This window comes from Artibeus jamaicensis, unplaced genomic scaffold (genome assembly GCF_021234435.1).
Source record: "Artibeus jamaicensis isolate MK-2021 breed Jamaican fruit bat unplaced genomic scaffold, CSHL_Jam_final contig_64, whole genome shotgun sequence".
In the NCBI taxonomy this organism is placed as follows: domain Eukaryota; kingdom Metazoa; phylum Chordata; class Mammalia; order Chiroptera; family Phyllostomidae; genus Artibeus; species Artibeus jamaicensis.
The window spans coordinates 1,787,065-1,801,413 of NW_026521911.1; the positions used below are offsets into that span (position 1 = coordinate 1,787,065).

General features: G+C 40.3%; 1 protein-coding gene across 2 annotated transcripts in view; it reads right to left on the reverse strand.

Annotated features, from left to right (window-relative positions):
- The window catches only part of FCHSD2 (FCH and double SH3 domains 2), a 221,250-nt gene that overhangs the window by 96,262 nt on the left and 110,639 nt on the right, over window positions 1-14,349 (reverse strand). For both annotated transcript variants that reach the window (XM_037135754.2, XM_037135753.2), the window contains exons 5-8: window positions 14,057-14,201; window positions 5,334-5,467; window positions 1,563-1,617; window positions 564-692 (exon numbers count right to left, since the gene is read on the reverse strand). In XM_037135754.2, coding sequence (XP_036991649.2) covers window positions 564-692; window positions 1,563-1,617; window positions 5,334-5,467; window positions 14,057-14,201 — 463 coding nt within the window. The remainder of the gene's footprint in view (window positions 1-563; window positions 693-1,562; window positions 1,618-5,333; window positions 5,468-14,056; window positions 14,202-14,349) is intronic.

Here is a 14,349-nt window from a genome sequence, read left to right on the forward strand (position 1 = left end):
GGGGAACCTGGGAGCAGGTTAAGAGGTTTTCTTCTCTTTCACCTCTCTTCCTGAACGTCAGCGCAAGTCAAACAACATCCAGTGTGTAAACAGGGAGAGACCGAGATGGAGTCTGCCTGCGCTGCAGAGGGACGCCCAGGGTCCAGACACTGTCACATAACCAGGAGACATTTTTTTCTTGATTTTCCTTAGGCACCTCAAAATCGTAAAATATTAACATATGAGTTTACCTATCAATTAAAAGTTATAGAATTTTGAAAAACCTAAGCTTTTAAAAATAATCTAATATATTAATAACCCTTATTCAGTAAACATCTGCTGCTGCTAGGGAATAACACAACCCTTCACTGTGACATGGCTTTACACATTTTCTGACACTAAAAACCGATTCAGAATTACCTGACACACAGGTGGCCCAAAAAGTACCAAGTCTATTCCAAGAAAGTGAAAAGTAGCCACGATGCTATTCTTCATACTTAATCCCTGTGTACTGAACACCCCATTTATCAACTGCTTTTGTCTTTAATGAAACAAAGTTACCGCAGATAGTAAGGCTGTTTTACCTTCATAATGTTAACTAAATCTGTTTGATAGTAGCGCTCCTGGTGTGCGTTCGCTGCTGCTAATGTAAGAAGATAATCATTCCTTGCGTGGGTAGCTTTGGAATTACACTCAGTTCGCCGGGCTTTTAACTAAAACAATAAAAGAAAAAAAAAATCAGCGCAGACTGATATTACACTGCAAAACACATGAGAATACCTTGCTCAGTTGGCAATTAATGGCTCCTCTATAAAAGTAAAGAGTAACCACATAGAGAAACATTTATATGCATATAACAACTATTCAACACTATTGAGGAATTAAATAAACAGTGACTAGAACTGTTAAACCTAGTAAGAGCATTTTCAAATATTTGTTACTTATACTTAACATAACTTCCAAAGCTTTACCAAGAACTTCAAAGTATTTTGCTCATTTCATCCAGATGGAAAAATAAAAGTTCCCAAATTAAGTACCTTATTCTGTCTTCAAAGACACGGGCATATCTGTTGGAGTTAGAAAATAGTTTTTAAAAATCCAACACTAAAACCGTGCCAAAAGGACTGCCTGCCATTTGAGAGCCTGGTGGCCAGAGCCAGGTCACTGAGCTTCCTTATCAGTACTCCACTGCTCGAGGGTCCTACAGGGGAAAACAGCTCGTATCTGGTCCAAAATTTCTGCTCAGGGTGTAAATCTCAATGAAATGGGGTTCTAAATCCCCTGGGATAAGCCTCTTACACCAAGTTAAAGACATAAAGCTACCTGAGCAGATAAGGTACTGAGACCTACCCGGAACACAATCTGGAGAAGCAGGCGCCCTCGGAGGTGTTGACACTTGGGTGAACCGACTCCTCCCCCTCCCACACAAACCGGGAAGGAAAGTCCTTCTCTAAGTTACTGACTTTAAAATGCTCCTTTGGAGTAGCTCAAAATAATTGACCTCCACCATCAAAAGACCCAATTGTTTTATGTTCTTCAAGATAAGATTTCTCAATTGCGAAACACAGTTTTCAAACTCTCACCTTCACACTTGCCTTCTGTAAACTGATTCTTGATTGAAAAAGACTAAGTTTAGATCTGTAAAAAAACAAAACAAAAAAGGATGGTAAGTAAAATCATCAAATTATATCATAACAAAATAATTAAATATTATAATCACTAATTTTTTTAAAGTTACCCATTTTCACAATACTATTCTGAAAGAGAACTAAAAAAAGTGAAAAACCAAGATCAATGATTATTTTCCTTCTTTTTACTACAGGAAGAATTTAATATTATGGTGAAACAGGAGATACTGATATTAATAAAATAAAAATATTCTGAATGACAAAAAATCAATCAGACAAATCCAATTCATTGGTGTTTCATAATAGTCAAGAGTCATTAAACTACAGGTTACTCCCATATCATACAATTACACACGCTTTAGTTCCTGCAAGGGACCGATAACCAGTGGAAACAAAGGTGAGCGGCTTTCCGGGCAGCATGTGACAGGCTCCAACGCTGCCGGGACGCAGCCCACCGTGTGATACTGACAGGCTCTAGAAAGTCCTTCATTCCACTATTTTTCCCATTAAAAGCTCTTATTTGGGTGCCTGTGTGCCCTCTCTACTCTTCACACAGTATTTGGAGCACAATGAGAAAGCCCCTGGACTCTCTGCCCTATATGATTTTGTTCTATTTCATCTTCTCCAAATCTGGCATCACTATTTCTTTCGATCCCTTTCTGTATGGGAGAGGAGCCATGATCTGAAAGTCAGTAATAAACATGCTGGCTTTATCCAAACAACCACAAAGAAAGTCAACAGACAAATGTGGAAGAACAATCACCACTCCCACGACCAGTGACTTTTGAAGCTGCGATGTTTGTCTTGACTGCGATGTCATGGCAATCAATTGCCATGGGAGACTTCAGTGCATGTGCCAGCAGCTGGGCCATAACATGAGGGGAAGCTACAGCCACGGAGCAAGCCAGTCTCTGCAGAACCAAGTGAGGAGGGCAGCAAACGCAGCCTCCCATCTTCTGACAGGGGAGAAGCATTCAGGGATGTACACGGATGGAGCCAAACTACTTCCCCGTTGTTAAAAAAAATTGGGTCCAAGATATTCCTATTTTCTACCTTCCCATATTCATACTTCGTGGGGTTTTTGTTTTTAGTTAGTCTTGTATTCGTTTTGATCTAGAAAAGCAAAGGCCAGAGACTTAAAAATTTGAGAGGGCAGGTTCACGGTTAAAATAGGTGGTTTGGGGTTTTTCTCAATTCTCCACTTTTTGTTGCCATTATCCAAATAGTCTGAGTTGCACCTGGACTTTCCAATGTAAGGCTTTAAATTTCTGGCTTCTATTTCATTTGGGAATCCTCAAATAATTTTTGTGTGGTACTACAGTAGCTATTAGTAATCAACAGAATAATATGGTCCCTGCCCTCAAAGATTACTATCTAGAACAAATGAGATATATACAAATAATGAATTCTTTCTCATCTGCTTCCCAAATGTTGATATTACTTAAGGTTCCAAACTCAACTTTCATCTCATTTTACATATGATGTCATCTTTATAACTATCATCTGAAAGGCAATTAACCTCCAAAGTGAGACCTTTCCACCCAGATTCTCATCTGAAAGTGAGCTAGTCACATGACTCCCTACCAAAAATATTCACACTAACGTTCTACGGGTTTTTTAGAACCTTCATACCCCAAACAGAACTAACCTTGGCCTTCAAACCGCATCCCTCTTCCTGCGAGGTGCACATCCCTCCTAACATGCACGTCTCACCGCCTGTCAGATCCTCTATCGAACTACATGCGGTCCAGCTCTCATGTCCCCCTTCCCGACCTTCTCATCTCCACTTAGAGAGATCATATTCATTCTCCAAGACTACGTCCAAACATCACTTCTTCTATAAAGGTTTCCTTCTACATTAGGCAAAATTAATCTGTCTTTCATGATTTGTACTGTCTACTGTAAATACAGTAGCCACTAAGTAAGTGACTTTAGGTCCTTTTCTAAGTTTACTGTGAATAAACAAATCATAATGCCACTCTTAAATACATCTGTCTTTAATTCTAGGTTTTAAATCTCTTCAGGGCACAAAACTCACCTTACTCATCTCCGTACTCACAGCACCCAATATAAAGTAATTATTCAATAAACACTTAGCGAGTGAGTGAAGATGAAAAGGCATTTCTTACTCTGCAGCTGAATTAATTTTCAGAAAAGCCACACAGTGAACTAAAGGGTCTAATTTGCTGCATGCCCTTTGAATCTGGGCCATATTAGAAGGCAGCTCCCCGATCAGCACCTGTGGTAACCAGACCCTGTCAAACCCACCCATCTCAGGAACAGCCCGCAATGGTCCTCATTTTCACGCTGCAGGCCCTGGCTAACGTGGGCATTTCTGTATCTTCTACAAATCTGTCAACTCTCTGTTCTAGAATCCCAGAGAGTTTTAACAAACAAGTTCCTAAAACCTACCATAACAGGATATTCCTAATGGAGAGCACCTGATCTAAAATATTTTTGGTCTCACTGGGACCTGGCTGGGTAGCTTGTTTGGGTAGAGGGCTGGTTAGAGTGTTGTCCTGATGTGCCAAGGTTGTGGGTTTGATCACTGGTCAGGGCTCATACAAAAATCAACCAATGAATGTGTAATAATAAGTGGAACAACAAGTCAGTGTCTCTCTCCCCCCAACTTCCTCTCCCTCTAAAAAAAATCAATAAAGACGATGGATCTTATTGGGAAAATTTACTCTACAGGAAATGTCTGTATGCTCACAAAAATAAAATAATTACGACAATAAACTAAGGGAAACAGAACTTAGTGAATGTATTTCCCAGTAACACTAAGTATTTCATGAATATGCAACTACCACACCTTGGTACGAAATACACTTCTCAGGAGAACTCAAATTTTCACAAGATACTTATAAGATTGCTTAATTTCTTGCAAACAGATAAAAAATATTAGAAAGACACTCCCCAGGCCTTGCTAGTCTGTACAAGTGTTCACAGCCTTTCGTATTTCGTGACTCAGAGTTCCGACTCCTAGATTGTACACCGGTGAGCTCACTGAAGGGAGCTCTCCGCACGGACCTCTTCAGAGCCCGGTTCTGTAACAGAGGCCTATCTTTTCTCAGGTTGTCACTGCAGAAATCTCTACTGCTTGCTTTATGAGTTCCTTCTACTACCAATTGCCACTTCCTTCTTTTCCTAATTATTCTCAAAATAGAGAATTTGCAAATCACAAATATGGAAGTAAAATTCACACAGTTGGTAAAGCAGACATAAAAAAAAAAGTACACATGTTAGAATTTCACGTAGGAGAAAAACTGCACCCAGGCAGGGTACCTACAGTGTGGTCAGTGGTCCCGTCCACGTGGCACGCCCATGACCCTCCACGGGCAGGCTGAGGACGGGGGACTCCCAGCTACAGTTACCTGAGCGTCTAGCACAAGAAAAAGGAGGCTTCTAAGCCCTGAAAACCACACACCAGGGCAACTTTAACTAGACATTTGCTAAGCTTTCAATACCATGTTCACTTGTCTTCTTTTGAGAATTCAATTTAATGTAAAAACTGACTGGTCGAATCTTCTCACTTTGCTATATTATTTTAAGTATAATCAGCTAGTATAAAAGAAAATTTTGATTTAAAGTCCGTAACACTTACAGGTAAGATGAAACCACCATAATCTAAGAATGAGTCTATGCTCAGTACTAATGGAAAACAAAGTATTGGTAAAAATAACATTATTTGCATAATCACTTCTTCAGAAATGCTGAAACACATACTTTGCCTCGATGTCAGCTTTCTCCCGTACTGCTTGAGCCATCTGTTCAGTCTCAAAGTACTTCTTTTTGCCTTTAGCTAAATCTTTCACTGTCTCTTGTAATTCAGTCTGGATCTTTGTCAACTGGTCCATACACTGTAAAAACACAAAGTGCAATTATTATGATTTCCGTTTTCAGGCTTACAGAAATGGGCTGCCCTAAGGATGGAAACCCAGGAGAAGTCAGCACTCCAGTCTCCTTCAAACTGAAAAGTAAAATCCAGTGAACAGCTGCTACTCCAGTTTCAAGTGACATACGATAAAGCGGCACGGCCAGCTGACGACTCTGTTGGCAGACGTAATAACTGAGCGCTGATGGCTGAGACTAAGGAAAGGCATAAGGAGAGCAACAATGCAAATGCTCTTACTGTTGGAGCTACCATGGCAATAAGCAAAAGAATAAAGCAATTCTGTGTTTCTTCATGATCTTAATTATATTTCTCTATATGTCTGGGTATCTGGTAGTGTAAAGGGTACTGAAGAATTCAGCCCTGGACAAGGAGAGGAATCTTAGAAGTCTGACCTAAGCCCAAGGTGAAGGACAACAGCAAGAAACCTGGGCACCACCGTAATAATCATTGCTCAACTCTCCCCAACTCTTGGGAGACACATATACATTCCAGACAGAACAGACATAATCACAACTCCAAGAAATGTTTAATCATTAAACTTACAATATACTGGGGCCAAAGCAACACTATTATGGGTCCCTTCTGAATATACAAAGGGGAATAATTTTCCCTAGATTGAAACAAACCACTGAAAAATTTTGCCAGACCGAGGCCAGTTTGGGGTAGCCCCCATCAGAAAACTCACGAGGCTGGAAAAGCAGTCAGGGGTTGGTGCAGATGGACAAGAGCTCAGCAAGCAGAAGAGACGCTGGTGAGGGACCACTGTGTCAGGCTACGCAGTGCGGAGGAGAGCAAGGATAAAGCATGAATAAACTTGAACTTAGCCATGTGACACACTGGGCAGAGGTCCCCAGAACTGTTTTGATGTCAAGAAAGGAGATACTTTACAAAGAAGCGAGGGATCTGGAGGGCTCCCTATGGGCACATTTACTGAGCACCTCGGGGTCAGGCTGTGAAGAAAGGGTTAAAATAACACCTCTCTCCCCTCTGCCTGAAAAATTGGAGCTTTAGGTCTGTGCTTCAGTAGAAACCTGATGAAGACACAATGTTAGCTGCGTTATTTGGCAACATTGCTTATGAACCCTTCAGGGTAAACTGCATCAGTTTGGAGAAACTATAAATGAACCATAAATATCTCATGGAGAAGCCTTGGCTTTGGGCTTGAGCATGGTGATTCCTGTATCTGGACATGTCCCTTGCAGGAACCTTGGAAGCTCTGCACATAGAGCTGGAACAAAGACTCTAGTCTCCTTCAGGGCCTGCAGCTACCCCTGCACACGGGAGTCTCATTGCCCTGGCCCAGACGTCTCGCCTGGGGACCCAACAGAGTAACTCTGGTTGGCTGTGTAGACTGAGGTTTGCACTGGTGGAAGAACTAATTCTACTATGTTGGGTAGAATGCTGGGCGCCAAATGCTGGTTAACGAACGGTGCTCCCTGTCCTAATGTCCTTCTCAATAAACCTCCTGCCACAGGCAGCCTGTGATAATCATGAGAGTCTGAATGCTTAGCTACGTTTTTAAGAAGATTCCCTGCAGCCAATGCACAGGTACCATGCACTGTGCTGAGCACTTCATAGGGATTATTCAGTTAGTTCTCCAAATGACCCTATGATAAAAGTATTCATATGTTAGTCCCATTTTAAAACAAGGATACAGGTTTAGAGAGGTTAAATAATCTGCCCGAAGTCTCACAGTGAGGAAGCAGTGATATCGTTTACCACGTAACCACTATAGCACGTACTCCAGTTCTGAAGGCCAAGTTTTCAAGGTCCCATACAGAGATACTTTATGTCAAAATAGTAAGCTTTAAAAAAATGGACATATTTTTCACTTAACACAAATCCACCTTTTTAAAGGGTACAGTTCAGTGGTTTTTAGTGCACTGACAAGGATGTAAAGCCATTACCACTAATTCCAGGACATTTTCACTGTCCCAGAAAGAAAGCCTGCACCCATCAGCCACCACTCCCCATTTCCTTCTACCCTGAGCCCCTGGCAACCACTGACCACCTTCCGGGCTCTATGAACTTCCTACTCTGGACGTTTCGTATAAATGGAGTCATATAATATGTGGCCTTATGTGGCTCACTTCTTTCATCTAGCAAAATGTTTTCATGGTTCATTTATGTTACATTGGGTGTAAAGTCTTCATTTCTCTTTATGGCTGCATAATATTTCATTGTAAAAATATACTTAAATAGTAAGCTTTTATCTTGCAGAAAAATCTGCCTTTCTTTTTAATTTTATTGGTCCTTATCATACACAAACCTCTTGTCTAATAAATAATACCATGACAACATGACAACCCCACAGAGGACTGATAAACATCCCAATAATGCCACGTTCACAGGTGGGAAGAGCTGAGACGGTGCTCCAAGCACCTTAATACCTGAGGTAGGTATTAAGACCCCAAACTGAAGCGTGGTCTGAAAGATACAACTGTGTTCAATGGGAAAATGGTATCAATTACTTAAAAGAGGCCTCAAGTGGAAGGCATTTTATCCATAATATTCATTCGAAACAAGCTTGGCCTCAGAAAACTAATCAATGAGGGGAAGCCCAAGAGTCCTGTGTTGATGCATATGCAATGAAAGGGTTGACTAATCTGAACATTTTGGGAGGAAACTAAACATAGTAGGTCAAAGATTTTCCAGGGGACTGGAAACCATACAGAAAGGGTCTGGATATATCCATACAAAGTGAACACCACATACATGTGTACACACATATATGCACACACACAGCTGCTTGCCCTTACACCTGACATCCAGACCCTTTGAAGAACAAGACACAACTCCTTAGTTGTGGGTAAGCAAACAGCTTACAGGGATTACTTAGTTCACTTTCATCTATAAAAGGCTATTAGTTAGAGCTGCCACTTGCAGCAATCCCTCTGCTGAGTATCTATTTGAAAAATTTGAAAACACTTTTCATAAAGATATATGTATCTCTATGTTCACTGCAGCATAATTCATAGGAGCCAAGGCATGGAAACAACCTAAGTGTCCTGCAGTGAATGACTGGATAAACCAGATGTGGCTCATGTATGCAGTGGAATGCTCCTCAGTCATAAGAAAGGATGAAATTTTGCCATTTGAGACAACATGGATGGATCTTGAGAGTATCATGCTAAGCAATATAAGTCAGTCAGAAAAGGACAAGCATCATATGATTTCACTCATATGTGGGGTATAACAGAAAGCAACAGATCAACAAAGTCATAGACAACAGTATGGTAGTTACCAGAGGGGAAGAGGGTGGGAGGAGGAGGAGAAGGTAAGAAAGTCAAACACACAAACATTGCATTTGGTTGGTGAGCACACAATGCAATACATAGACGATGCGGTATAGAACTGTACACTTGCAACTTACATAAGTGTAATTAAACAATGCCACCCCAACAAATTTAATTTAAAAAGTAAATAAAAGGCTACTATATTATATACATGCCACAATATCAGATGCATTTTGTGGTAGTTCATATCTTTAAAACATTTCCCCCAAAAAAATCTTATGAGCAAACTCTGGTTGACTCTATTCTTGTTTGCTTTTTTCCCTTTTCGTAAGTTTCTAAGATACTGGCTATCAAAATATTAGAGATAGCCTATGTTTGGGCTGAAGAGATCTCTTGTGATCCTTTCTTCCCACGCATTCAGTAAACCCACAACCAAATGGTTTCCATCATCTGAGTGAACTATGTCCAGTCAGATTAATTAGGGTTCTTCTTCAAAGGAAAGTGCTCTCCATGTAGCAAAATACCAAAAATATTTATTTTAAAAAGTCATCAAACTTAATTTGCAAAGGAAAAGATTAATTAGGACTTTCTAATTTTTTAAATAAATTTCTTCTGTAAGAATCCACTTTTCTGGGGTGGACTAAATTACGTACGTAAAAAGAAGGTTAAGGACGCCCATGTTAAGAAAAGCTTCAGTGTGATGTACACCCAACTCTTCCCCAAGAGTTACCAGCACTGAGCAGACGTGGAAATGAGTGTATAAGTTTACATGAAGGCTAAGGGATCATACGAGGTGGTGACAGACTGGATAATTGTAATTCAGATCCTAGTGAAGAAATTAAAAGTATGATCTCCAAGTATGACACAGAAACAGTATAGACACAGAGAGAGATGGACAGGTGGGACAGAGAGACTTGCTAATAACTTGAAGGCAGGAATAAAACTAAAGGTGACTTGGGCCAACACGTCCCAGTCCCACAAACTAGGAGGTTCTCTGACCCAGTGGTCATGTCCTGGGAATTTATCCTGAGAAAATAACTTAAAAGAAAATAGTTAACTTTACTGCAGATTTAGTGGTATGATTAAATAGAGGTATAATGAGATAAGGTAGAATAAATAAAAGTCATTCAGAAATTAAAAAATAAGCCCAAAAGTTGTGCAGAAATATGAGGAGTCCAGTTAAGAGGGTGGCACAGGTAAACATGGAAATCAGAACCTCTGACAATCACGTCAAAATTACAACTAAATTACAGAGCAAGCACCATCCAGAACACCTGAAACCTAGCTGAACAGAAGTCCTATAACTAAGGATATAAAGTACAAGTCCCAGCCCTGGCCAGGTGACCCCGCTGGTTGGATTGTCATCCCATATACCAGAAGGTTGTGGGTTCAATCCCCAATTGGGGTGTATATGGGAGGCAACCAATAGTGTCTCTCTTTCTCCCACCCTCATCTTCCTCTCTCTCTCTCAAATCAATGAAAACATGTCCTCAAGTGAAGAGAAAAAGCCACATCAAGATAGTCAGGAGGGGCAGGGATGCTGAACAGGCTGGTCGCACACCCACAGGTGGCAGTTAAAAATCAGCAGAAACATCTCGACTTCCGAGGTCCCCCCCTTAAGAAGCAAAGGTCCCAGCCCCACATCAGGACCCCCAGCTGGAGGAAAGTTCCAGTGCCCTGAAGGAAAGTCCCCATAACTTCTGGCTGTGAAAACCAGCAGGGAACTGAGTGAGAGGCGGGCTTCTGGAATCCCAGGCAGTTCCTCTTAAAGGGCCCACACACTGACTTACTCAGACCCACTTGCTCTGAGCTCCAGTGCTAGGGCAGCAGCTCAAAAGTACCAGGGACATAAAGGAGGAACTGAATTGTCTGGCTTCGGACGAGAGCTGGGGGGCAGCTTTCTCCCAGTGCATCTGGCAGACACACTGGCAGAGGCCACGGTTCCCTTTCCAAGCCCTCCCCCACACGGCCAGCAGGTGGGCACCGTACCTGAGCCTCCGCCAACCTAGCTAACAAGGTTCAACCCAACCTGGTGATGCCCCGGTTTTTATGTTATTGAGGTGGCAAAACACTAATTCAAGGTAATAAATTAATTTAGAGTAAAGTTTGGAGAATAGTAGAAGCACCAATTAGAGGTAAACTACAATAAGTCAAATGGAGGCATATTGGAATGTCTAAGGTAATTACTAAAAGAATAATGTAAGATTATAAAACTAAAAAGCTAATAGTGAAGAAAATTGAAAACAAAAACTGTAAGATTGCTCAACATCACTAATAATCAGGGAAATGTAGATTAATATCATAATGACATATTACCTCCCACCTGTTAAGATGGTTATTGTTATTTTTTTTATTTTGTCCTCACCTGAGGACATGCTTATTGATTTAAGGGAGAGGGAAAAGGAGGAAGAGAGACAGAGAGACACTGATGTGAGAGAGAAACATCGACTGGTTGCCTCTCATATTTGCCCTGACCAGGGACCACACCCACAACCCAGGCATGCGCCCTGACTGGGAATCAAAAGCTGAACCTTTGGCCCATGGGACCACGCTCCAATCAGCTGAGCCACACTGGCCATTGGGAAGGTTGGTTATTTAAAAAAAAAAAAGACAGTAAGTATTGGCAAGGTTGTGGAGAAATCGGAGCCCTTGTGCACTGCTGGTGGAAATAAAAGATAATGCAGCTGCATTGGAAAACAGTACGGCAATTCCTCAAAAATTAAAACAGAAACTACCACATAATACAGCAATCCCAATTATGGGTATTTATCCAGAAGAATTGCAATCAGGATGCAGAGGAGATAGATTTATCACCCCCATGTTCACTGCAGCACTATTCACAAAAACTTAAATGCAGAAGCAACCAAAATGTCCATCAATACGTGAACGTGTAAAAATATGCCAAAAATGTGTGGCAGGTACAATGAAATATTGTTCAGCCTTAAAAAAAAGAGGAAAATCCTACAAGATGCAACAACATGGCAGAACCTGGGGAGTACTGTGTTGTGAAATGAGCCAGCCAGTCACAAGACATATACTACATGATTCCACTTCAGTATCTAAAATAGTCAAACTTACGGGAGTGAAGAAGAGGAACGTGGTTGGCAGGGACTGGGGGCAAAGGAAAGAGGGAGCTGCTAACCAACAGGTGTAAGACTCCCATTGTGCAAAGTGAGTAAGTTCTGGGTACTGCACACTGCAAAGTCTCTTTGGAGAGTAAATCTCATGCTGTGTTCTTATCTCAATAAAATATTTTTCTAAAAGATTAAAAAGAAGCCCTTTTGAGGCTTCTTTTGTGTTCAAAAGAAGCCTCAAAAGGGCAGGGCAGAGCCTTAGCAGGAAAGGAAAAAGAATAGCTGGTTTACTGAGCCCACAGTTTGTTGCAGAGTTTGGGAGGTCCAACTGGAGAAGCCAGTGGCAGCGGCCGTCTGCTGCTTTTGCTTGCTGTTTCTTTGGGAGCCCGTCTCCATTTTTCTTTGAAGAATCTACCTCTTTCCCCATTTTAGCCCGTGTCATTTGCGTGAAGACTCCTAACCCCCGACTAGTGGAGTGGTGGGGTGGGGGGACGTGACCCCAGATAATCAATGAGTTTCAATTCTGGTAGTTTTGCGAAACTACCAAAAGTAGTTTGGGAAAAAGAAACCATGGAAGGGCTAGTTATAAGATGTGTAAATCTGGCACTTTGGGGCCACTGTATGGACCGAGTTGCTAAAGAATGAAGCCATTGGAAAAAGCAGAGCTAATGGATGGGAAGAAAATTGAATTCTAATAGCCTTATTTGAGTGCATAGATCCACCCTTGCCTGGATTCCATCCATGCTGAAATTTACATGCTAAAACATTCTCTTCTTGGATTAAAACCAGTTTAAAGTAGGCTGTGTCATTTGTAATCGGAGTCCTGACAGGTGTGTTCAATATGTACCTAAAGTTTAACAATTGCTTAGATAAAAGATACACATCATCATCAGCTATAATAGAAAACAAGTTAATTCACATACAAGGCTTTGTCGAATCTCCCCAAACGTCCTTTACTCAGGAATGTTGCTTAAATTCAGGTCAGAGATCACTCTACCAAAGGCAGAAAAATGTAGATATGATAAACTCTTTAAAAATATTCTGATAGTGTGAAAGGTGGAACATACCAGTAACTCGATCAGATTCGGTGAATGTACTGACTATCTGAAATGCAGTATTTCTGGTTAGGAAGTTATGCTAGTATTAATTTTCTATCTTTTCACAGCATGCACAAATGGATACCTATGCACACATACAAAATATTTTCTTCTAAATCGAAAGCATTGTTTAGTCAGTGGTCACATAATGTATTCACCGTGTTTGTTTTGAAAGGTATTGGATCAAAGATAAAACAAAGGTATTCCTATACAAGTATGTTAAACCAACCGATATGTGAGTGGCTCTAAACAGATTAAAATTTTATACACACAATATACACTTCACATTCTAATTTTATACTACTAAAATCATCTTTGACAAACAAGGAAGATTAGATTTCTTTTGTTTTTGTTTGTACAAAATATCTAAACATCCAAATGACAATTAGAAGCATATTGAATGGCTTCTGAAATGTTATTTTCTTAAATAATTACCTTAATATTTTCTAAAGCATTAATACTTCCATAAGAGAAACTTACTTATTAGGTGTCATGATAATCTCTATTTCTGTAACTCTAGTTCCAAAAAGGACAATTTAATCACCTACTTCTAATAGCAAGCTTTGCATAAAAGTCACATTTAATAATGATTTTTCAGTGAACTTTTAATTTCTGCATAATCAAAGAAAGATCTATTTGAAAAGTTTTCCTTTTATATAACCTGTACAATTAAACTTTAAAGTATATTGGTTTGGGTAATAATTTTATATTTTGTCAAAATCTGTCAACTTCCTTGAAATCATTATGGAAAATGGCTCAAGTCGAAGCTATGATGAATTTTTTAAGGCTCAATGAGATTAATAACATTGTAACTCCTTGAACATGCACCAAACTATACGAACGAACGTTGTGGAAACTAAGATCTATGGACTTGAGTTAAGTTGAAAACCAGTATTTGTTAAGTGTTTACAGCGCTTCCAGAACGTCCACAGAGCACAGCTGCACTCACCGCTGTCAGTTAATAAAACGCAGCAGTTAGAGGGCATGTGCTGTAATCAGAGCACCCGTGCTGTGGTCGGAATCGTTTGTGACCCAACAGAAAAGTTCTGAGTATTGAATGCAACTTAATATAGTCTTGCAGATTACAAATGTAACACTGAGATATTAAAATGCAAATAAAGAACAAAAAAACAAAAAGGAACAATACCCTTTTTAGTTGTTGTTCTTTTAAGCTTCTCACTGTCCTTGCAGGCTCAGAAATGAAGTTTTTATAGTTTTCACACATATTGATCCGAGACTGGGCTACCTGCATTGTTCCCTCGAGAAAAGATTTCCACACAGGATACATGCTCCTAAGTTCAAAGAGGGACAGAAAAGTGTTAGGTACGGAAGAGAAAGAAAAAGTTGGCTAACCTTTTGCCCACTCACTAACACTGACAAACAGAATGAATGTTGTCTTTACAGTCAAAAGTATATTTACACTGGCTTATAGGTAGCAAT